General features: G+C 36.4%; 3 protein-coding genes across 4 annotated transcripts; all 3 read left to right on the top strand.

The window, feature by feature from the left end:
• The first annotated feature begins 2,147 nt into the window (after positions 1-2,147).
• LOC108909029 (myrosinase 1-like) lies at positions 2,148-12,331 on the top strand. Of its 2 annotated transcripts, none has more exons than XM_018713245.1 (7): positions 2,148-2,232; positions 10,144-10,814; positions 10,922-11,016; positions 11,072-11,368; positions 11,550-11,687; positions 11,913-12,019; positions 12,077-12,331. In XM_018713245.1, exons 1-7 carry the CDS (start codon positions 2,189-2,191, stop codon positions 12,198-12,200), a joined length of 1,476 nt encoding a protein of 491 aa, XP_018568761.1. In that variant the 5' UTR covers positions 2,148-2,188; the 3' UTR covers positions 12,201-12,331. The 2 variants fall into 2 exon arrangements, with proteins under 2 accessions (XP_018568761.1, XP_018568760.1); XM_018713244.1 differs by lacking the exon at positions 2,148-2,232 and adding an exon at positions 9,949-10,056.
• Positions 12,332-13,060: 729 nt separating this feature from the next.
• Positions 13,061-17,829, top strand: LOC108909014 (myrosinase 1-like). The gene is made up of 7 exons (XM_018713230.2): positions 13,061-13,337; positions 13,567-14,246; positions 16,105-16,199; positions 16,860-17,156; positions 17,208-17,345; positions 17,394-17,500; positions 17,643-17,829. The coding sequence occupies exons 1-7, from the start codon at positions 13,285-13,287 to the stop codon at positions 17,767-17,769; spliced, it is 1,497 nt and encodes a 498-aa protein (XP_018568746.1). The 5' UTR covers positions 13,061-13,284; the 3' UTR covers positions 17,770-17,829.
• Positions 17,830-19,859: 2,030 nt separating this feature from the next.
• LOC108909018 (myrosinase 1-like) lies at positions 19,860-24,558 on the top strand. Its single transcript, XM_018713233.1, has 7 exons — positions 19,860-19,950; positions 21,369-22,048; positions 22,212-22,306; positions 22,376-22,672; positions 22,744-22,881; positions 22,930-23,036; positions 24,367-24,558. The coding sequence occupies exons 1-7, from the start codon at positions 19,910-19,912 to the stop codon at positions 24,491-24,493; spliced, it is 1,485 nt and encodes a 494-aa protein (XP_018568749.1). The 5' UTR covers positions 19,860-19,909; the 3' UTR covers positions 24,494-24,558.
• The last annotated feature ends 1,548 nt before the right edge of the window (positions 24,559-26,106 follow it).

Genomic DNA, 26,106 nt, shown 5'->3' with positions numbered 1-26,106 from the left:
GATGCGCTTTGCTAAGGTGGCCCTTAGGCTAGCGCGGGAAGGGAGGGGTAAGGAGGGTATGGGGGGGTGTGTGTATGTGTGTGTGTGTCGTTGTCTTCGTTTCTTGATCCTGGCGGTCTCTGAAACAGAAAAGGTTACCGGGCAGGGGGGGGGGATGTCGTTGGGGTGGTCACCCAGGGTCAAAAAGTTGGTGTCTAGGTCTTTTGTGTTTGTCGGACACGTCGGGTACGTAGTCAACGGCTTGCCTGAAGAGGGGATTGTGTCTAGCGGCTACGTCAAACCGTTTCTCCGCGTTTTGTCTTATTGTCTGTGTAGCGTTTGTGTATTGTAAGTCTCGTAATATGTCAGAGTTTCTTACGTACCAGGGCGCGTCGGTGGCCGTGCGGAGGGCTATGTTTTCCACAGCCTGTAATGACTTTAAGTGGCTTTTTGCCGCGTGACCCCACGCCGTGGAGGCGTAGGTTAGCTGCGGTTGAAGTACCACCTTGATAAGCGTTCGCTTATTCCTTAAACTGAGGGTGTTTCCACCTTTGAGTAAGGGATAGAGCCTAGCCCTGGTGGTCTTCGCTCGCGCCACCGTCTCCACGATGTGCGGTTTCCACGTAAGACGCTGGTCCATCGTCACGCCCAGGTATCGTGTTTGTCTATTCCAGGAGATGGGTTCCTGGGATAGTGTCAGTCTGTTGAGGTTTTGTGGGATTTTTCGTTTGGTAAAAAGGATAGCCGAACTTTTGTTGAGATTAATTTTGACTCTCCACCTGTTGCACCAGGTTTCAAGTTGGTCTAAGGAGTTTTGGAGGAGGGAGACGGAATATCTAGGATCTACGGATTGGGATGTGATTGTCAGGTCGTCGGCGTATAAGTATATGTTGGTGTTGGGGGGATGTGGAATGTCGGAGTTGTAAATGGTGTATAGGTGTGGGGACAGGACGGTGCCCTGGGGGACACCGGCCTCCATGGGATGGGTGATGGAAAGGGAATCTTGGATTTGGATGCGGAATTTTCGGTGGTGTAGGTAGGATTTTATGAGTTTGGTAAAAGATATGGGATATTGGTTGGTGAGCATTTTCATCAGTAGGCCTTCATGCCAAACCGTATCGAAGGCCTTTGCGACGTCCAGGAAGACAGCACCAGTGTACTGTCCCCTATTGAAGGCCGCCGTGATGTGCTCGGTAAGGCGAAGGATTTGGAGTTCAGTGGAGTGATTGGGTCGGAAGGCGAACTGCTCGTCTGGAATGACTTGCAGTTCTTGGGAGTGGGTTCTTAAACGGGTTAGGATAATTTTTTCTACAACTTTGCTCATAGCCGGGAGCAGGCTAATGGGCCGGTAGTTAGATGGGATGGTGTGATCTTTGTTGGGTTTTGGGATAAGGATTATGTTTGCTGTTTTCCAGCGGGTAGGGAAGTGTCTTAGTCTGAGTGTCGCGTTTGTTATGTTTAGTAGGGCCATGAGGCCCTTGTGTGGTAGTCGTTTAAGTGTCGTGTTATGTATATTGTCGGGTCCGGGGGCTTTTCTGTTTTTAAGTCTGCGTATTGTCAGTCTTAGTTCGTCAGGTGTTGCGGGGGGGATTATGTCATTGTATGGCTCTCTGTCGACGCGTCGGGCCGCGCGCTCAGCTACTGTCTCGAACTCCTCGTCTTCGTCGGGCAGCTGAGGCAGTCTACACTGCAGTTCCAGGCTGTCGGCGAAAGCCTCGGCCTTTTCCTGGTTCGTGTAAACCACCTCCACACTACCGTGGATTGGAGGAATTTTACGGCGAGCGGTCTGTCGCAGGGCCCTCTGCGTTTTCCAGAGGCTGTTGTCTTGTGGATCTAGCGACTCCAGGTGCCTAGTCCAGTTGTACATTCCAAATTCGTATCTTATTCATTAACTTTTTCTAGGTCTGTGTTATCCTGGAACAACAAAATTAAGAAGGCAATAAAGTTTAATCTGAATGAAGCACCCTATGTGTTTATCTGTGAATAAAGTATAGTATGTTCCTAATTTTTGGAATATGATACAAATAAATTACCTATACTTGTAACAAGACTATAATTACCACCTTGTTGAGATTATACCTAATTATTTTTTAAAATAAATTAAACACTTCAGATCATATTTCATATCAACAAATTAATTAAATATGCAAATATCCGAGCTATATAAACAACAATATATGCTGGAGGCATGTAGTTTCTTTTGATCAATATGATGAGACCCTTAATTGTGTTATCTTGTTTATTGTCAGTCAGGTATGTTAAAAAAATACAATACTACCGAGCGTTAAAGACCCATACTTTTATTGTAAATAATGAAAAGTCACACATTTAGAATAATTTCTATAAAACGAGTATATTATTTTATAATCAAAAAAAAATAAAAATAAAATTTGCACAAAATAATTTAAGAATGCTTTTTTTTCATTTATTATTTATTAGATAAAATATAAAAGATAAAATATGAAATGTACCTTAGTAGTCCAATTTATTAAGTTTATGTCAATCTCTTGGGTAAATATAAAAACAGGTTATAGACTTTTGTATCTTTTAGTTTGGCGTGGAATTCAAATTATTTTCCCGACAATTTCAAATTTGGCGCTGCAACCGCCGCCCAGCAAATAGAGGGAGCATGGAACGAAGATGGCAAGACTGAAACCATATGGGACAGATTTATCCACCAGAATCCAGACAGGGTAGGAGATCATTCTACTCCCGACATAGTCGCCGATTCTTACCACAAGTACAAGGAGGACATAGCATTGGCCAAGGCTATAGGTTTGAACCACTACCGAATGTCCATAGCTTGGACTAGAATCCTCCCCACTGGGTACGCTGATAAAATCAACCAAGCTGGAGTGGCGTATTACAAGAAATTGTTCGCAGAGATGAAAGCAAATGGAATCGAACCCATGGTGACTCTGCATCACTGGGATCTTCCCCAGAGCCTAGAAGATACTTACGGAGGGTGGTTGAACGAGACGGTTACGGATCTCTTCGCCGATTATGCTAGGGTATGCTTTGAACTCTTTAAGGATGATGTGAAAATATGGCTAACCATCAATGAGCCGAAGAACTTGTGTCGTTTAGGATATGGCACCGGAGGATGTGCTCCAGGTAAAAAAGGAAGCGGCATTAATGAATACATCTGCGCTAGGAATATTGTTTTGGGACATGCCAAGGCATACCGCATTTATGATCAGGAATTTAGGGCACAAAATAACGGTAAGAAATAGGAATAACGTTAAGGGAACTTCAAAAAAATATATATTCCATAAAAAGATTCTAACATTTTTGACAATGCAAATCTACCATTTCGGTTGTTTTTTTCGTTTCAGGGAAAGTTTCTATAGTCGTTGATACTCAATGGTACGAACCAAACACGAATTCTGATGAAGAGGCAAGAGAAAGAGCGTTACAGTTTAGTGTAAATATTTATTTTGTTACGTTTTATTTATCTTTCTATCCTCTGAATCATTTCTAGTTCGGTCTCTATGCAAATCCAATTTACAAAGGCAACTGGCCAGAAGTCATCATCAATCGTGTCGGCAATCGAAGCAATCTAGAGGGATTTGAAACTTCCCGCCTTCCGGCGTTCACCGATGAAGAAATTCAATTCATCAAGGGCACGTACGATTTTATGGCAATCAACTATTACTCTAGCCACATAGTTAAAGCTAAAGAAGAGGCTGACATCGGCGATCCAGATTTTGGCTTGGACGTAAACGTTAACGCATACGGACAATCCCCGTGCAATGGAACGCACGGCGTGGTGTGTATTTTCATGTAATCATAGAACGTACCTACCTTACGAAATTTTTGAACCTAACAAAACATCTCACAAAAGTTACTGACGTCTTACGTTGATGATCAATTTTTGCCGAGGCTATTAGTTAGAGTAAAATGAGTGTGAAGGATCCAAGTCCTATATATGAAAATTTTTATTATTGCAGGGTACACCTTCTTGTCTACGCAGTTTTCTCAATTGGCTGAGGAGCACTTATGGAGATATTGAATTTATTGTTACAGAAAATGGGTGCACTGATTCTGGATCCTTGGAAGATAATCGCAAAATTACATATTACCAGGTAAGAACTTGGGACGAATAATGAATCGCCATACAAAAAGAATATTCGTTGAGTCCGTAAATCGTATTTTAATGCGGAGTCACTTAGGTATTAATGAAAAAGGGTTTCCCAACCAAGCAATCTAACTACTCCAGAATCAAGAGTAAGATCAATTAAATGGAAAGCCTCTACTATTTTTAACTTCAAAATCTGCAAGTGTTTAAAGTGTAAACATTTTTTTTATGCAGGGTCATCTAAGCGCCTGTCTAGATGCTATATTGACTGATGGAATCAACCTGACCGGCTACACTGTATGGAGTTTGATAGACACTTGGGAATGGGGCGGGGGAATTGCGTAAGAAACGTTAGCTTTCATTTATATTGAATATTTTCAGTTCTGTTTTATATTCAGGGTAAAAATGGGTCTCAACAGCGTCAATTACTCGGATCCAGAAAGAACTAGGACTCCTAGAAAATCCGCCAAGTGGTTGACCGAAGTGATTAAAACCCGTTGTTTGGAAGATACCTGTTCGTAGGTGCCTGTAAATATGTACATACAGCTATGTTCTTTTACGTATTTGCCATTTCGTTGTAGAATTTTTTTTTGAGCAGTGCAATAAAAAAATTAAAAAAAATATAAATATACTTAACTGATATATGGTTTGGTTTTCTTTATTCTAAATAACATAACAAGTCCTTCCACAAATAAGATCCACTTCTTATTTGTGGAAGGGCGAAATGGGCGGTGACTATTAGACGCCGTCATTATAACCATCTTTCTCTATCGCACGGATTTCTATTACTTACTTTATCGCTCTCACATAACGGCCGATGAACCATGGGGACTTTCCGACCCTGTACAAAAGCAAGTGCCACAATAATGGTGATTATGCTTTTTCAGGGGTGAAATCGTGAAATCGTATCGATTAACCAGTTACTGATTATGGTTAGAAAATGGAATACCCTATTTTCATAATAACCTTATATATTTCTACAATATTAGGTCCCTTATTTACCAATTCGTTAAATTCACGTCTTCAGATATACATATACAGTGCCAGAAACATAAAATTTACTGTGTAAAAAAATATATTCGGCATTATAAATCGATGAAATTTGACATACAGGGTTTTAAGTGATGCTAATGATTAATTAAAAAAAGTTCCCAACGCGATCTTCCTAAAAGTCGCTTATAAAAAAAATGTCCCCCATAAGAACTGACACAGGGCAGGTACATGTAGGGGTGTCCAAAATATTGTAATTTAACCAAACTTACCTGATGAGTTATTACTCCTCAAAGTGGAGCCCTAAATTTCGAAAAAAAATCAATATTTCTGCAACACTTTACTGTATAAGAACCAAATTTGGTATATGATTTAGGTTTATTACTGGTCTCCTTTAACTATGATTTAAAGTTAATTGAAGCACTACAAGGTGCTCATTGCGGATGACTCGCCCCTAAAATTGTACTTTTTTTTCACTGACCGAAGTGAAAAATAGTAATACATATTAATTCACAGCAGAATTTAATTTTAATTTTTTTTACTTTTGTTAAATTTTAAAAAACTTTATGGTTTTCAAGAAAAACCGTACTGACTGACACAAGATTTTAACAGTGTTCGTTAGAAAATAATCAAAAAGTCAGTAGTAGGCTTTATCTTTCAAATTTGACAATTAGCCAAATAAATTTTACTTCACTTCTCTCCTAATTCTGCAAAAAGAACACAAGTACCTAGGTAAGTAGTTTTTAAATAAGCGAATATTGTATTAAGTAAAAAACACGAATAAATAATCAAAATAATCATTGATATTTTTTTAACAACAGTCGGAGGCAATTGTTGAAATAAAATAATTTTATTATTCTTATACGCGACACCCTGTATAATAATTCAAAAAGTTGTTTCAACATATCCCTATTTTTTTTACATTTTGGTCGTTCGTCATTTGTAGTATAACTTTATTAACAATAATATTCCATTGTGTAACTTTTTTTTTAGGCTGATAGCAAGTTTTTATCAATAATTATTATTAAATAGGTGTTGCATCTCAGTCTACTTCCAGACTTCAAATTTCATCCAGACAGCCGTACCAGCCAGGAACGCAGTCATTCTCGATCTCGATCGACCAGATCGTGGACTCCCCATCTGAGGGATATCTAGCACCACAATGGCGGAGGATGGTAAATTTCATTTTCCCTCGTTGGCTACCTATCTCAAGATCTTGTGTCACCCACTTGTTATTTAAGAGGAATCAAACACTTATAATAATCGGTATTACAATTAATCATCAAATTTGAAATGTTTTCCAACATATGCAAAACGCCATACCTTACTATAAATAGAAAAGGAATACTACAAGTACCGATATCTTAATTTAAGTTCTAACTGGCAGGCATTGTCACATCACGGTTGTTACATACATATTGTTAAAAATTTGTTAAAAATAGAACGTGATCGTGATTATTATCCATTCATCATACATACATGTATTTATAATAGATATATCAACATTAGACTAAAACACTGTTTGGATCTTTCCGAGAAAAGTTAGAGCAATATAAATAACTCCGTTCCACTACAACGTTTTTTTTGTTTTATATTTTAAATTAAATGCAAGTTGCTATACGTATATAATGTTTCTGAAACTTTTTGTGGATCGTTTCCAATAAACTTTCTAGTTAAAACAATGACATGAAATGTTCAAGCAAAGTCGCAATAACATTACTTAGTAAATAGACTTAATTAAAATGAATGAAAGCTGACCAAACCACTAGCACTGACGTCACTAAACGCGAACTCATAAGCTGTGAGACTCTAACGATATGGGCAAATTTCGAAGAAAATTCAAAAAGTATCCGAAGCGGATTCTTTTAGAAATAGTGTTTGTGGATGATATAGAAGACAAAGATTCATTTATTATTATAAGAATTCCCGATTCCAAAACTCTTGAGACGTTTTATGATTTCAAGTCCAGATCAAATGAAGATATACCGCAAATACTGTGCGGAGATTTTTTGTGAAGTATGCCAGAGAAAAATGTGTTAACCAAGTGATTGGCGTCAACAAAATAAGGAATGTGCCAAAAGAAATCACCACTTATCTCAATTTGCCTCTTCCGGAAACTTATACCAGGCACTGCTTTAGACGTTCTTCCACTACTCTGTTAGCCAACGCTGGGGTTGATATTACCAAAATTAATCGACATGGGGTCTGGAGTTCTACGACAAAATAAAATTTCAATCGCTCGCAAATAAATTGTTACCATCTTTAGCAGAGCCTACAGAACTTGCCAATAATACAACGTGCGCATCAGTAAACTTAAACAATTGCAGCAGCAGCCTGATTGAACACCAAGAATTAAAAGCTGCGGTAACTAACAGCACTGGATCTGGCATAAATTTAACATAAAAAATGACGAATTATTTTGACATTCGTTTTATGCTCTAGAACGAAAAAGACTATGGCGTTCTAGAAAATAAAATTATGTTGCAGCTAGGTGACAAAAAAGACTCACATTGTCAATTGAAAATTTAATGAAAATGTCGACTTGATGACAGTTTTCGAAACACTTTATTTTAATACCTAGGTTGTGCCGTGGGTTTTGAGACACCAGGTGTGGCTGAAAAAATCTAAAATATCGTTTAGGTGGTATAGTTTTCCCGAAGTAAATTGAAGAACCTATAATTTCAAGGTATGTACCAGGCTCGGTCGCTAAACAGCAACTCGGCATTGAAATATTTGAAAAACTTGTTCCCATATTTATTTAGCCATACCCATATATAGATCTGGTCGAACTAGTGTACAGGGGTAGAAATGTATACGACCAATTGAAGAATGCGAGCGCGGCCAAATGAAAACGAGCACGGTTGTATTGGGCTTCTGGGCAATAAATCACAGCAGACGACGGGCGGAATTTGGTGTGAATCAGGCAATTTTAATTTATTATAGGCACCTTCTATCAATCATTCATATTACAAATGCGAAAGGGAGAAGTAAGAGGGATATTTTGTTTACTAATATTATCACAACATGGCATTTTGGAGACCTTTTGAAACGGAACAAAACAAAATTTACCACCAATATAATAAAATTGTTAGAGGACATAAATAATTAAAATATGTGCCAAATGAACATATAATAGAAATTTTCTACACATTATATACAAATTATTATAATTTTTTACCTTTATCAGAAAATTTTTTAGGGACGCCTATGAAACTCATTAAATTTTATTACTAGACGTTTTCGTGCAAGTTCAACTGACTTCGGAAGGACTTTACTATTTTTGTTTTTAACTCCATATGAGTAAGAAATGGGTCAAAAAATGCCATTACAGGGAACATATCGAAATTTTTAGTCACCTTAAATAATTCTAGAACTTAAATGAAGAGTATTAGCAAAAGTGCAAATTTCCTGTTATCTTCCCACGGAAGTATTAATCAACCCACTTTTTACTTGAGAAGTAACAAACACATAATTATAATTATATTATATTAAGTACAGCCGATCATCAAACTGGGAAGTGTTTTCCAAGATATGCAAAAAAACGTACTATAAATGTTGTTAGGAATACTACTAATATTGGTATCTTATTATCTTAGCACGTACCTTTCATTGCCGCACCATTGTTACGACATTCATAAGCTCTTTGCATTCGAATGTTAAGCACGTGATCATGATTAAATATGTAACTGTTTTACTTCCAGTCTTCGAAATGTCATAGTGCCTTTAGGGATTGTTTTAAGAGAAAACTTTACGCTTATTTTTACTTGAATACAGAATGCTTTTATGAAACTATTAACACATTAATTAATCATAATAAGCACATGTCAAAAATATTAATTAGCAACTCTTCGAAGTCATCCGGTAAATTTTTTCTATAAACATTTCACAAAAGTTACTGTTTTTATTGCAATATTCTACTCATAGTAGTTTACAGTCATCATCACCAGAACTGACTCAGACCGCTATCAGTAGGAAAGAATTAACTTTTGGACCCAAGTACTGATTTTTGGTCAGTAACACAAAACGCACAACTTACCACAATTTCAGCCAATTTGACCTAGCCGACATTTTCATAGAGATTGTAACCTAGAAATAAAAATTAAATTGAGCAAGAGCATTGGACAAAGTGTGGATTGGATTCGTCATACAAACTTGTGTTATGGGTTGCATTCAGCCCACACAATCGAAGCGTCAGGCCGTGTTATTTCGAACATCTTTTCGGTGCGGTTGATTATGTAAAACCAATCAGAAATTAGGATCACTTAAACAAACTAATAATATTACATATATGGAACACAAACAATATATGGAACTAACAAAACGATGAAATAAAGAAACACGGCCTAACTCATCAATTTTATCGACTCAATGCAGTCGTGAATTGGATTAAATATCGTATAGTATCTTCTTTTGCACTGTGATTTCGAATTATTTCAAATATGTAATAGACAGTAGCCAATCGAATTATGTATTTTTAAAATCAGCCAATCAATGTCTAGTTTTTACGCCATATTCACGAAGTCGCAGTTAAAGTTAAAGTTTACAAAAGACAGAAGCACAGAATACTTAACGGTTTTTCTGTGACAGAAAATACATAGCTATAGGGTACGTTCCAAATTCGTATCTTGTTCATTAACTTTTCTAGGTCTGTGTTATCCTGGAACAACAAAATGAAGAAGGCAATAAAGTTTAATCTGAAAGAAGTACCCTACGTGCTGCGTGTTTATCTGTGAATAGAGTATAATATGTTGTATACCTAACTTTTGGAATATGATACAAATAAATTCCCTATACTTGTAACAAGACTATAATTACCACCTTGTTGAGATTATACTTATATTGTTTTTTAAAATAAATTAAACACTTCAGATCATATTTCATATCAACAAATTAATTAAATATGGAAACATTCAAGCTATTTAAACGACAGTATATGCTGGAGACATGTAGTTTCTTTTGATCAGCATGATGAGACCCTTAATTGTGTTATCTTGCTTATTATCAGTCAGGTATGTTAAAAAAAATATAAAACATTACTTACTGTTACAGGTATGCCGGTGTAATTTGTACAAATGTATCACATACTTTAATTTTAGTTTGGCGTGGAATTCAAATTACTTTCCCGACAATTTCAAATTTGGTGCTGCAACCGCTGCCCAGCAAGTAGAGGGAGCATGGGACGAAGACGGCAAGACTGAAACCATATGGGACAAATTTGTCCACCAGAACCCTGATAGGATAGGCGATCGTTCCTCTCCGGACATAGCCAGCGATTCTTACCACAAGTACAAAGAGGACATAGCTTTGGCCAAGGCTATAGGTTTGGACCACTACCGAATGTCCATAGCTTGGACCAGAATCCTCCCCACAGGGTTTGCTGATAAAATCAACCAGGCTGGAGTGGCGTATTATAAGAAACTGTTCGCTGAGATGAAAGCAAATGGAATTGAACCCATGGTGACGCTGCATCACTGGGATCTTCCCCAGAGCCTACAAGACTCTTACGGAGGGTGGTTGAACGAGACGATTACGGATCTCTTCGCCGATTACGCTAGGGTATGCTTTGAACTCTTTAAGGATGACGTGAAAATATGGCTAACCATCAATGAGCCGAAGAACTTGTGCCATTCGGGATATGGCACTGGTGGAGGAGCTCCAGGTGTAAGAGGGAGCGGCGTTAATGAATACATTTGCGCTAGGAACATTGTTTTGGGACATGCCAAAGCGTACCACATTTACGATCAGGAATTTCGAGCACAAAATAATGGTAGGGAATAGGAGTAATGTCAAGGGAACTGCAAATATATGTTTATAAAAAGATTCCAAGAGTTTTAATAATCTATATCTACCATTTCGGTTGTTGTTTTGTTTCAGGGAGAGTATCCATAGTCATTGATACTGACTGGTATGAACCAAACACTAATTCTGGTGAAGATGTTGAGGCAGCAGAGAGAGTGTTACAGTTTAATGTAAATAGTTATTCTGTTCCGTTTTATATATTTCTGTGGTCTGAATCATTTCTAGTTTGGTCTTTATGGAAATCCAGTCTACAAAGGCAACTGGCCGGAAGTCATCATCAATCGTGTCGGCAACCGAAGCAGTCTAGAGGGATTGGAAACTTCCCGCCTTCCGGCGTTCACCGATGAAGAAATTCAATTCATCAGGGGCACATACGATTTTATGGCAGTCAACTATTACTCCAGCAACATGGTTGAAGCTAAACCAGACGCTGACATCGGCGATCCAAATTTTGATAGCGACATAAGCGCTACCACATACAGAGAATCATCGTGGCCTACTTGCAATGGGACACACATCGTGGTGTGTATTTCAATATAATTATAGAAGAACGCATTTTCCTAATTTTTTAATTTGTTAAACATTAATAAAATTCCTCCCAAAAGTTACTGACGTCTTACGTGATTGATCAATTTTTGCCAAGGCTGTTAGAGTAAAGAATCCAAGTCCTATATCGGAAAGTTTTTTTTTTTTTGTATTGCAGGATACACCTTGGGGACTACGCAGTTTTCTCAACTGGTTGAAGACCACTTATGGAGATATTGAAATTGTTATTACAGAAAATGGGAGATCCGATAAAACTGGAGTCTTAGAGGATGATCACAGAGTTACATATATCCAGGTAATGACTTGGGACAAATAATGAACTGTCGTACAAAAAGGATATTCGTAATTCATATTTTATTGTGGGGCTACTTATTAATTTATTAGTGAAAAAGGGTTTGCCAACCAAGTAATCTAACTACTCCAGAACTAAGAGTAAGATCAATTAAATGGAAAGCCTTTACTATTTTTAACCTCAAAATCTACATGTGTTTAAAGTGTCAACAATTCTTGTTTTATGCAGGGCCATCTAAGCGCCTGTCTAGATGCTATATTCACCGATGGAATCAACCTGACCGGCTACACCGTGTGGAGTTTGATAGACACATGGGAATGGAGCGGGGGAGTATCGTAAGAAACGTTAGCTTTTATTTATATTGAATACTTTCAGTTCTGTTTTATATTCAGGATAGCCATGGGCCTCAACAGAGTGAATTTCTCGGATCCAGAGAGAACCAGGACTCCCAGAAAATCCGCCACGTGGCTGACCGAAGTGATTAAAAATCGTTGCTTGGAAGACACCTGTTCGTAAATGAACACGGCCGTGTTCTTTTATTCGTCAGACCAATAAAACATGCTTTTATGTAATAAATCACATCAAAATGATGAGTAAAACGAAATAACACTATTAATAACCACAAATATACTTGTGACTAATACATGGTTTGGTTTTCTTTATTTATTTGATATAATATTAAAAAAAAATCTATCTCCAAATGTCCCATTTTGTTGATAATTTTATGCATATTTTCGCACATATATAGTGTCGCTCACTAAGAACCAGGACATTTTAAACTGAAACAAAAAATTAAAATAAATAGGTATATTTGAAATTGATGAAATATCACAGTGCGTTTTAATAAGTAAATTATGGATTGAAAACCAGGTATAAATAATGATGGAAAAAATATCCTTAATTTCAGTAATAGTGTAACTTTATTAACAATAATATTCCATTGTGTAAGTTTTTTATAAATCGATAGCCAATTTTTAACAATTATTTTTATACAAACACTTACAATAATTGTTATTACAATTAGGTTTGAAATATTTTCCAAGATATGCCAAAAGCAATACCTTACTACAAATATTGTTAAGAATACTACAAGTATCGATATCTTATCAATAACTTAAGTTCTACTTGTTTTATAATAAACTGGCAGTTATTGTCACGCCACTGTTGTGACATTCATATCGTTAGAAATTGTTAAGAATAGCACGTGATCGTGATTATTATCCATTCCTTGGTACCGCAAAATATACCAAGAAAATCATAAATATGAAAGACGTTTTCTTGAATATGATACTAAATATTTTTTATAAAGGCTTAAACATACAATTGTCAAGTAAATATATACATCCTTATATCAATAACGTGCAGAGGTCTAAAAATTGAAGTGTTTGGGTAGATATATTGGCGAAAGAAGCGTTTTTAAAAATATGTGAAGTAGGTACATACCTACAAATATATGATATGTGTATCCATATCTCTAAGTACAGCAGATATACGTTTTAACTACCTACATTTAATTATTATTTTTCCAAAGTGTAATAATATATTTAGATAAGTTTGAGTATAAAGGATTGGAAATAAAATACTTTGGGTATTCCTAGTAATGCTAGCAATGATGAAGGTCCTTGTCTTGGTGTTGTCCCTTTTTTCTGCAGGGTAAGTCCGATATTTTTATGGTTAAGGATGGAGGTATTCATTTTTTCTTTGCAATAAGATATTGGATCGTTGAGCAATCCAAAACAGTTTCTAATAGTCAGAGCACGCGCATTCCGATATAACGCTTACGTTTGGCTCAAAATTCGTTGTTTTGAACCAAAGCAAAATCGCGTCTGACTGTTAGAGACTGTTTCTAATGCAGTAGACGCACAGCTAATTTGTTTTGAAGACTGACAGATGACGAGATCAATTCCCGGTACTTCCCTGAAGGCTTCAAGTTTGGCGTCGCCAATGCTGCCACCCAGATCGAGGGAGGCTGGCTCGAAGACGGCAAAACCGAAAGCGTCTGGGACCGTTTCGCCCACACTCATCCAGAGTTGATCGCTGATCGCTCCACGCCAGACATAGCTTGCGACTCCTACCACAAATACAAAGAAGATGTGGCCATGGTGAAAGCCATGGGACTGGACTACTACCGCCTATCCATCGCCTGGGCAAGGATCTTGCCCACGGGACACGCTGACAAAGTAAATCAGGCCGGCGTACAGTACTACAAGAACTTGTTCGCAGAACTGAAAGCTGCCAACGTGGAGCCCATGGTGACTCTGTACCACTGGGATCTTCCCCAGAATCTGGAGGATTTGCACGGAGGTTGGTTGGACGAAACGATGGCGGATCACTTCGCGGAATACGCGAGGTTGTGCTTCGAACTGTTTAAAGATGACGTGAAGATGTGGATCACCATCAACGAACCGAAGCAGGTCTGTCAAGGTGGATACGGCACTGGACTTCTCGCTCCTGGTGTCGTTTCCAATGGGGTTGGAGAGTACATATGCGCTAAGAATGTAATTTTGGCTCACGCGAAGGCTTACCACATCTACAATGATGAATTTAGGGCTACCAATCAAGGTACCTACGTTTTTAATTTAAATCAGTTATTGTTTGTCTCATTTTTTTTAAAGCTAAAAAACAATGTTCACTTTTGACTATTGTTATACGGAACAAATATTTTAAAAAGTTTTACACAGGAAATGGTATGTTGTTACGATCTCAATTGGAACCGCATAAAAACATTTAACTCATAAATTCTACGGAATCCATAGACGTCCAGAAAAATTTAGCCCTGTCTCATCTAGATATACTATATTCCGAGCTATATTACCGTATAATTACCATACGATTGTCAAGTTTTTTATGTTTAAAATCGCATTGTAATAAAGTATGTCGTAAAATATCTAAAGATTTATAATTATAATCAGGATAATCGCTTAATTTATCTCGAATCATGTTTAAAGTAGGAACTTTATTTTCTTTATACATATTATAAATTGTGCGCCGCATTACATCTGGTAAAATCGTCAATTTTCTTTAATTTTGTATTTTTCGGTTTCCTCTTTGTACCGTGATCAATCCTTTAATTACGCGATAAATTGTCGTTTTTGATATCTTAGTTAATTCGTTAATACGTTTCCTAACTTTTTTATCACATTGTTCGCTATTTTCAATTTTCAAACATTCATATATATTTAATATAATACGTTGACTTTTTACGTGTAAATCTTTGTTTTTAAACTCTTGAGTTTGTTTCGATACTTCCGACCGGTTCCACTATTTGGGGATTTTCCCGAGTTATTTCGTTATCTTCCGCTTCAAAGAGTCTCCAGAGAGCCACGCTAAATTACTAGATAATTACATATAACATTTATTTTAATAACTATTACCCTTTACTGGTTACGTTATGAACAAATAATAATATCAACTAATAAATAATAATACGTATTATACCAACAACATACCCCGCCAAGCAATGCTCTGCACTGCACTGGCAAAGCGGCAAAGCTAAGTGAACCCGTGTACCATACAAAAAAATTATTTACGACCTAGTGGACCAATACAGGTTTGCTTTGATGACCAGCGCGCCGCCGTCAATTCTACATCAGGCGGACTAGTTTATCAATACCGGACTCGCCGAATTGCTATTCGAGTATAAAGTACGAGCCACATCATGGTCAAAGCATAGGAAGAAATTTCAGGAGAAGTGCATACGGTCCTGAGCTTTAAGATTTACAGGTTCCAATTGACATCGTAACAATTATCCATGGGCGTAGCTAGTGGGGGGCAGGGGTGTGCACGGCCCACCCGAGAGAACCCGGTGCCCACCCTAGAAAAAAACATTGCGGCCTTTTTTTAGAATCAAAATCAAAACGTGTTCAAATTTGATATCGTTGAAAGCCTGATTGCGAGCGAGAGCTCTTTTTTTTTAAACGCCTCCATAGAGCTTGCAGCCCTGGCCCACTCCAAGCAAAAATTGTAGCTACACCCATGCCTATAATATACAGTTACTGTTTATAAACAGCGCGCATGCTATTACAAAAAAAAACTCTACTTCCTATAAATAGTTTCATTCAGCTTTTTAAGTTTTTAACTAACTTATGATTGAATTTTGAGTCTACGGTATTACGTGTTTGTTGATGTTTATGTACGGAAAAACATTCTCCTGATACCATCATCATATGGAACATACTACACACTAGAGTAGAGTCACTTGACTGCTTAAATGCTGTATATACGTAAACATTGCAACAGATACTGTGCATAAAGAAGATACGTGGTAACTTTACAAAAGAGTGGTAGTGAATTTTACTCGACGATTTTATACAACACCCAGAGATCAGTCTAGATTTGACCTAGGTTTATACCATTTTTATTAAATTTTTCCTTTCTTTGCCTTACCATTTTATTCATCCTCCCAATTTGCCACTTAAAGGAAGGATCGCTATGGTCATCGATACGACATGGTACGAACCCGGAAGTGACAGCGAAGAAGATCAGGAAGCATCAGAGAGAATCCTCCAGTTTAACGTAAGTCGTTTACTTTATTGTAGAGCTATTTTTAAAGATGGTCGAAGAAGTAAACGTCTATGATTTTGCCACACTGCTAAATGTTCTCTGTTGAAGTGTGTACATATGTAGTGCTCTCTTGGTTTGGATAACCTGAACTCGTCTACTTCCAACTTCACATTGAAAAGGTGACAATTGCAGATATTTACTTCCTTGTTCAACAACTATTATTGTCTTATACATTGTTTTTTGCATTGTACTCCAGGTGTGTGTTCCGTAATTAGTTCAGTAGAATTTCAGTAAAACGCACTAAAATTTTTGTTGAGGGGTTGGCGGGCTTGCTTAGAGAAACTGGGAAACTAACAACCTTACTGATAGACCGCACAACAGTTGATGCAAAATACGGTGTGTTCATTCTTCATTAAGTTTGTTCACTGATTTCCCTAGCCTAGCAGGTTGCCAACTACTCTTAACAAAAATATTTAGTGCGTTTTACTGAAATTCCGCTGAAGCTAATTATAGAACGGACCCCTGAAAGAGCCAGCACCATATACATGGTCAGTTCAGCAGATACAAAACTGTTGTTAAGTAGTAAATAGTCGGCGTTGTTTATCTTTCTCTTACTCAGCCATGTGTTTCAACGTTCTGCAAAAATCTAATTCGATTCGTCCAAAATTTTAGTTTGGCCTATACGCCAACCCGATCTTCATCGGAAACTGGCCACAAGTAGTGATAGACAGAGTCGCACAACGCAGTGAATTGGAAGGATTCAACTCTTCCCGCCTCCCCTCCTTCACCGACGAGGAAATCGCTTATGTCAAGGGTACCTACGATTATCTGGCCTTAAACCATTACTCCACCAACATGGCCAACGCCACAGCGGACTCACCAATTGGAGATCCAAGTTATGCAAACGACATTAGTGTATTGACTTGGAGGCAACCGGAGTGGCCGAGCGGTGCTGCTGATTGGTTTGCCGTAAGTATGATGATTCAAAACAATTATGGGAAATGTTATTTTAACGCATAGGTTGTCCCGTGGGGTTTGAGACATCTTCTGGTGTGGCTAAAGAAGACTTATGGTGATGTTGAAATAGTCATCACAGAAAATGGTCTTTCAGATACTACTGGCATAATGGAAGATGACCATAGAATATCGTATTATCAGGTAATTGTTTACCGTTTATTCTGCAGTTTCTAATATTTTTGCTTGAAGGGTTACTTGAGCGCTTGTTTGGACGCTATCTACGAAGACGGAGTGAACTTGTCGACCTACACGGCTTGGAGTATCATCGATGATTGGGAATGGAACGGCGGATACACGTAAGTAATATACATTTAAAATAATATTAAAAATATGCGAAAACAACTAAAATTCTTGACTTCTGTTATTCCGTCAGGTGCAATAAGGACTGTTGTAATACATACTACTCATTAAAGGGTTGATAAATTGATTTTGTTGCAGTTCATTCTTGGGCATGTACTACGTGAATTTCACGGATCCAGAAAGAACCAGGATTCCAAGAAAGTCTGCCAGTTGGTTCACAAACATGGTCGCCACTCGTTGCCTGGTAGATACTTGTACAGAATAAAAAGTCTCATTTATTATTTTAGTGTGTATATTTGCAAATAATAAGTTCACGTGATTTTAAGCATTTTGTTAAATTAGCAAAACATTCCTCTTTCCTCTTATCACCATTACAGTCATGCTTTTCCCACTGGAACACATTACATTTCGGTTACATTTTAGTTAGGTAGGTACGTACTAGAAAGTTTATTTGAAACGAACCGAAAAAAGTTTCATGAATATTATACAGGGTGAGCCATTAGTGTGAGAAAGTAAAATAACTCCCTTACTTATAATACAAAAAAAGAGTTTATATAAAAGTTATACAGAATCAAGAAACTTAAACTACAAAATTAATTTGATACATACAGGGTGATGGGTAAAAGCGGGACAGGCCAAATATTACATTTTTTAAATAGAACACCCTGTATATTTTTAAACATATGGATTTCCGAGAAAATATGGCGAAATAAACAGTTTATCATTTAGTGCGGGATTGCCAAGTTGTGTAGAATTTTGGAAAAAAAAACCTCGTAAAAGTTGTATTAAAAGGTGGCCATATCCCTGGCCTAGAAATAGTCAAATTTCTGGCGTTTTTAGGTACTGAAATCTTGAAAACTAAAACGTGTACAACAAAAGTAAGCACAAAAATAAAATCCTTGGTGTTCTGTTTATTCACTGTTACTATTTAAATTTACTCAAATAAAATAATAACTAAGAAAATAGCGTTTGTAAAACATGCGTTTGCTGTTATCCTAATCCCACATTTTAAGAATTATTTTCACGTACTTATAAATAAAAGTAAACAATTTTATATGTAGGACTAAGCAAGTAAATGTTATAAGAATATTTACATGTGGAGTTATATATAAAAAAGTTAGTATTTTCGTAGATTTCAGTACCTAAAACCTTGATGGTTTGATCGTTTTTTGCACCTGTTTATTCGTTTTACTGCGGCGTCTTTGAAAATACTCAGGTGGCATGACATAACATTCCTATTATTTGATAAGCTTTAGATTATTCAGTTATTAAATGTTTGAAATTATTTGTCTTTGCGGAAAACACTATTTAAAGAATATGGCGCCCTTAAGAAGAGCGTTTTTATGCGTAATTTTCAGTGAATTTATAGCAGTTTTTTGACAAGAGTTTTAGAAAATCTAAGCAAGTTGAAAACAGTACCTTCTTATTTGTATTTACCACCCAATGAAATGCGTTATGAATGTTTCAAAAATTGAGTAATTTGAGGAAAAATAGTCAAATGTCTAAAAATGAGAAACAAATAATATAAATTCGATTTGCAGTGTACTGTATCTTTCAAATACTCTTACCAATTCCGACAGGGAAATACAGGATGTAAGAAGTTTGACTGCTATTACTTCAGCATGAGATAGAGTAATCGTAAATGAACAAAAAAGTTGAATATTACAGGGGTGTAAGATTAACAGTTTTCAAAACATAGCGAGTATTAGTATTGAGGAGTTTCATCACAACGTGACAACAGCGTTTAACCTGCTGATATACACCACGTGTGTACGAGGCAGACTTGTCCTACGGAAAAAATGTAAACAACTATTATTGTAAAACAATTAGTAAATTTCGAGACAATTGTTTTCCAGTTTTTAAATAAATAAAATAAAATGTATCGATTTTGTAGTACGAAGATAGTGTTGTGCTTAAAGTTTAGCTCGAATTTTAGTAATTATGAATCTCTTTAAACAGGAACTTAACTTTTAATCAAATTATTTATTTGAAAAATATGTAGTTAAAGTACCCATAGATTCACATCGTCCAAATAGTCATACGTATTAAAAATAATTTATGTACTTACCAAAAAGCAAAATTCAGTAATTTCAGTAGTTTTCATAGATTTGTAGTTGTTTTTTTGTATCGTACTCTTTCATTTAGTATATTCGTGAAAATGAATCTGTTAGTAAATTCGTGAAAACGAATCTTTTAGTAAATTCGTGAAAATGGATAATTTAGTAAATTCGTGAAAATGAATGACTTGCAACCTCCTGAATTATTTATCAATAATTTTTAAGGGTCCAAACGTTCAAGTGTATGGACATACTAGAGAAACGTGATATTTTGATAAGTACCTAAAGAGTATAAAAGATTAGAAATAATATAATTCGCGTAGTCCGTAACAATAACCTTTCGGAATCATGAAGGTCGTTATCTTCGTTTTGTCCCTGATATCACTGGGGTAAGTCCAATGCTTTTATAGGTACGTTTTATAACTCTGATCTAAATGTAAAGACTAAGGTACTAAAGAGAAAAAACATTTTTTCCGTAGAATATTTGATACTGATAAAAAGAAGTTAATAAAAATCAAGTAAGATGTTGTCCCATAGACAAAAATTAAAAATGTATAATTTACTTTAATCATAAATTAATGTAATTTATAAAAATTCATGTTACATAGGTACTTTTAACCAACATTATTTATTTTCTCTTCTTTAATAAATTTTTAACTTGGCTAAATTTCAGTTTTCTTTCCTAATCTCACAATCAGCTGAATAAGTACATAAGTGCGAAATAATTCAGTGGGTGATTTCCTGTTGAAAAATAAAAAATCTCATTTGATCATCCACTGTGAAAATACAACCGCTTAAAGAGGGTGCCAAAAAAGTAGTTTTTAATTTTTTTCTGAAATACCGAAAACCAACAAAAATGAAATTAAGTAGACGTTTTTTGCTGACGAGAAGACACTCAGTAAACAATTTGTTGATTTTCTCCTTGTAAGGGGTAGAAAAAGCCACCTCTAAGACTTGTTTCATATGTAATTTTTTTTCGTAAAATTAACTATTTCTAAGCAAAAAATTTATTTAAAATTAATTACATGGTATGGTTGATATAGAGTATAACAGTAAACATTTTATAAAACTATAATTTATCTAGTAGGCGACTGTCACGTTGACATTTTGTAATGGCAACTTAATTGTTAGAATTAATACAATAATTTTGTTAAATATGTGAAGAAACAAACATTCAACATTTAATATAATTTCTATTAATATTTAATAATTTAAAACAGTTTGTTTCTTCGCAAATTTAATAAAATTATAGAATTAATTATAACAATTAAGTTGCCATTACAAAATGCCAACTTGACAACCTCCTACTAGATAAATTATTAAATAGATTATTTGTTCAGAAATCTTGCAAAAAATTACAAGAGGCCTTTTTTGTTTAGAATGAATCAAGCTATCTGAAATGAATTTTTAAATGGCAAGGTAAGAAATAAAAGTTATGGATAAAACAAGTTAGGGGTGGCTTTTTCTACACCTTACAACCGTAAGGGAAAATCAATAAATTGTTTACTGATTGTCTTCTCAGCAGCAAAAAACGTTTACTTAATTCATTTTTGTCAGTTTTTGGTAGGTATTTCAGAAAAAAATTAACTACTTTTTTGGCACCCTTAAGCGGTTGTATCTTCACAGGGCATGCTCAAATGAGATTTTTTTATATAAAGGACCCATCTTATTTTTCAACAGGAAATCACCCCCTTAATTTTTTTTGGCACTTATTTATTTACACCCTGTATACACATATTTTTGATCAGAAAATCAGGTTTCGCGTACTCTTTAGGTGTCTAGTTTCCTAATATCCATTATATTTTAGATTCACAGACGACGAGATCAATTCCCGGTACTTCCCCAAAAACTTCAAATTTGGCGTCGCCAATGCTGCCACCCAGATCGAGGGTGGCTGGCTCGAAGACGGCAAAACCGAAAGCGTCTGGGATCATTTCGCCCACACCTATCCAGAGAAGATCGTTGACCGCTCCACCCCCGACATCGCTTGCGATTCCTACCACAAATACAAAGAAGACGTGGCCATGGTGAAAGCCATGGGACTGGATCACTACCGCCTGTCCATCGCCTGGACCAGAATCTTACCCACGGGATACCCCGACAAGGTAAACCAGGCCGGAGTGCAGTACTACAAGAACTTGTTCGCCGAACTGAAAGCTGTCAACGTGGAACCTATGGTGACGCTTTACCACTGGGATCTTCCTCAATCCTTGGAGGATGAGCTTGGAGGTTGGTTGAACGAAACTGTGGCGGATCTCTTCGCGGAATACGCGAGGATCTGCTTCGAACTCTTTAAAGATGACGTAAAGATCTGGATCACCATCAACGAACCGAAACAAGTCTGTAATTCTGGTTATGGTACTGGATTTTTTGCTCCTGGCGTAGTTTCCAATGGGGTTGGAGAGTACATATGCGCTAAAAATGTAATTTTGGCTCATGCGAAGGCTTACCACATCTACGACAAGGAATTTAGGGCCACCAATCAAGGTAGGCTTCAGCTTCAATTTTTCAGTTCGCTTTGTTTAGGCTGCGCAAGTTCGGTATTAACATCTCGATGCTTTGTATGTGTTTTAACTTTTTCTAAATGCAAGAAATGAAGAGACAAAGAGCGTCTAGATGTTAATACCGCACTTACCTGCAATCTTTGCAGGAAGAGTTGCTATGGTCGTCGACACGACATGGTTTGAACCCGGAAGTGACAGTGCAGAAGATCAAGAAGCGTCCGAAAGAGCCCTCCAATTCAACGTAAGAGACTTATTTTACAAATAAAACCGTAAGCGACAACTCATAAATGTCCGATTAATGAATTTTCAGTTGGGCCTCTACGCCAACCCTATCTTCATCGGCAATTGGCCTCAGGTGGTGATAGACAGAGTCGCACAACGCAGTGCGTTGGAAGGATTCGCCACTTCCCGTCTCCCAGCCTTCACCGACGAGGAAATAGCTTATGTCAAGGGTACCTATGATTACCTGGCGCTGAACCACTACTCTACCAATATGATTAACGCCACCGCAGATGCACCAATTGGTAACACAAGTTATGAAAACGACGTCAGCGTCGTGTTATGGAGAAAGCCAGAATGGCCTAGCAGCTCTGCTTTTTGGACTGGCGTAAGTCTCTTTCCAAAAAAAAGTTGTGAAAAAATTCTTAGGTTTATGGAAAACGTTATTTTAACACGTAGGCTGTTCCGTGGGGTTTGAGGCATCTTCTTGTATGGCTGAAGAAGACTTATGGTGATGTTGAAATCGTCATCACAGAAAGTGGCCTTTCAGATACCACGGGAATAATGGAAGATGACCATAGAATAACATATTATCAGGTAACTGTTTACCCTTTATTGTGCAGTTTCTAATATTTTTGCTTGAAGGGTTACTTGAGCGCTTGCTTGGACGCCATCTACGAAGACGGTGTCAACTTGTCGACCTACACGGTTTGGAGTATCATCGATGATTGGGAATGGAACGGTGGATACACGTAAGTAACGTACATTTAAAATAATATTAAAAATATTTGCAAACAACTAAAGTTATCTCACCAATAACTTCTGTTATTCCGTCAGGTGCAACAAAGACGGATATTAAGGAAAAGGGTCCAGTTGCTAGAGGTTTTGAGGTGGCAGTAATTCCTAAGTGCACAATTTTTTGCACATGACTAGGATTTTGCTAGTAGGTGAGGATTTCTCTGCACTGGAGTGGACCGGGAAAATTCGGGAAATGGCCGGAAAACTACAAAAAAAAAACGCATTTCGTGTACATCTTGAAAAGTATCGAGAATTTCACAAACATGCAAAGGTTCAGATTTGTATAGCATAGAATTCTGTACAAAAAAGGTTCTTATAGATTTTTTCGTACAGTGCGTTATTTAACAGACATTTAGGTATTTACATAAAATGACGATTCTTATGCAAATCAGCCAAAGCGGCGCTGCACTAAATGTGCGACTACTCTCTCGTTTGTCGATGACAATGCATGAAAGTATATTATATCTTTACTAATGATAAATAACTTTTCGGTTGTGATAGTGGAAAATTTTAAACTAGAACAACGAACTCCTGATGAGAAAATGTGTGAGTAATTCTGTCTCCTGAAATGCTGTCATCAATTTTGACAATAAGACAGAAAATGTGTTGCGCAATTTATAAATTACCTGATACTGTAATGGATAAAGTTAAAACGTTAAAAGTGTACAAGTCTATGGAAGAAGATTTGAATTTTTATATCTATGTTTAATAATTATTGTTTTTCCATAAAAACGAGAGTGGCGACGAGATTTCGTATACAAAGCGTTCTTATAGCGACGAAGATGAGTTATCATAGATAACTCAGTGGATCTAGTGTATATTTTGTGAATTACATTAAAAAAAACATACCAGCTGTAGTAAATCCTAAATTTTCTACGAATCTCTTGTCTCTTTGTATTATTTCACCTTCATCCCAAATTTTCTAAATAAAATTTTGGGACAAAATTCAGTTTTCTCAAAAATATCACAAATATCTTTTTTATAAAGAATTTTATGTTGCACAACTTTAGTCATTTGTATGTTTGTGAGATTCTTAATACTTTCCAAGTTGATCACGAAATAAGTTTTTTTGCACTTTTCCAACTATTTCCCGAATTTTTCCGGTCCGCTCCCGTGCAGAACAATTGTTTGTTTTTTCTCATCTACTAGCAAAAAACTAGCTAAACGCAAAAAATTGTGCACTTCGGAATTAATGCCATCTTTAAATACAATTTTGACTAAGGGCGATTCAACTAAAATGTACTCGTATTGTATATATAAAATGCATTCACTATTTTGTTGCAGTTCATTCTTGGGCATGTACTACGTGAATTTCACGGATCCAGAAAGAACCAGGATTCCAAGAAAGTCTGCCAGTTGGTTCACAAACATGGTCGCCACACGTTGCCTGGTAGACACTTGTACAGAATAAGAAATCTCATTTATTATTCTAGTGTGTATATTTGTAATTGTAAATAGGTAAAATGTTTCACGTGACTTAGCATTTCGTTAAATTAGCAATACATTCCTCTTTCCTCTTATTACCACCATTACAGTCAGGCTCTTCCCACTAAACAAGAAAAAGTTTCATGAACGATATATACAGGGTGTTCTACAAGCTCAAGCTCTAAACTTTGACAAAGGGTAGCCGTGTTAATTTCAAACATTTTTTTTAAATGAACATAGATCCGATTCGTTTTTGTTTAGATTTACAAGCATTTAAAAAAATATAATTTCATATTTCAAAGTAGCCTGATAAAAAAAAATTATGGTATACGTAACAATAATTATTATTTATGTTTAAAGTTTAAACATTAGTCAACCTTTAGTAATTAACAAATCTTAAGACTATAAAAATTGCTCAAAATGTCCACCCACGGCTCGAATGCAAGCCTCACATTGGCCAACTGAAGATTCCGTCACTCGACGGATGAGATTTGGATCATTTCTTATCTGGATAACTGCATTCTTTCAAGTAACTTCTGACGGGTAGTGATTTCAACATGGTAGGTAAGCTGCTTCATATGTCCCCATAAATAAAAGTCCAAAGGATTTAGATATGGGGAACGCGGTGGCCATGCTATTAGACCTTGTTGACCTATCCATTTATTCCGGAAATGATCATTTAACCAAGCAGATACTTGTCTCCACCTAGGTGGTGGTGAACCATCGTGCTGATGCCATATATTTTTAACAATACTAAGCTTTCCGTCATCAATAAAGACAAAAAGGATGTTTTCCAAGAATGTTCTATACAGATTTGCGGTTAAACGATCACTTAAAACATGTACTACAGGCAGTAAATTATTGTTGAAAATGCCATCCCCAAAGTTGACACTGAAAAATTGCTGAAATCGTCGTGATCTAATCATGCGGATTTTGTAACGTCCAGATATGTTCAGTATGATTCACCGGCCAACAAAAAAAAAGTTATATGACCTTTACATGCGGCATATGATTTCCTGTGTATTGTTGTCTCCTGAGCACGAATCCATAGTCTGTTTTGTCCCATTACCCTTGAGTTTTCCGTAAATCGCTGAATACCTTTAGAAAATCGCTAAAAATCTTCAGTAAAAAATCAGTAAAATGAAGAAATTTAGGAAGTGACTAGATCTTAACACGTGACACATGTTTTTCGACGTAATTTTACCTCCTGGATCCGCAGCCGTTGTCAGAATTACTCCATAACCCTGTAGTCTTCAAAAAATCACTGAAGATCTTCAGAAGTCAAAATATGCAGGTAACAAATTTAGATTTTGGTCACCCTATAGCACTTTAGAACTTAAGTAGATAGTTTTTTCTACGCAAAGCAAGTGCTGAATGCTAAATACCAACATTTCAACTGGAAAATTTTCTGTTAGATTTCCCATCAATATATTCGTCATACCACTTGTTATTTGAGAAGTAACAAACACTTATAATTGTTATTACAGATGATCATCAAATTTGGAAGTGTTTTCGAAGATATGCTTAAAAAAACGTACTATAGATGTTGTTAAGAATACTACTAATATCGATATATTATTATCTTCATCAACAACTAGC

This window comes from Anoplophora glabripennis, unplaced genomic scaffold (genome assembly GCF_000390285.2).
Source record: "Anoplophora glabripennis isolate ALB-LARVAE unplaced genomic scaffold, Agla_2.0 scaffold72, whole genome shotgun sequence".
Classification (NCBI taxonomy): domain Eukaryota; kingdom Metazoa; phylum Arthropoda; class Insecta; order Coleoptera; family Cerambycidae; genus Anoplophora; species Anoplophora glabripennis.
The sequence above is the reverse complement of the archived record's forward strand: the minus strand, read 5'-3'. Positions and strand labels throughout refer to the sequence as shown.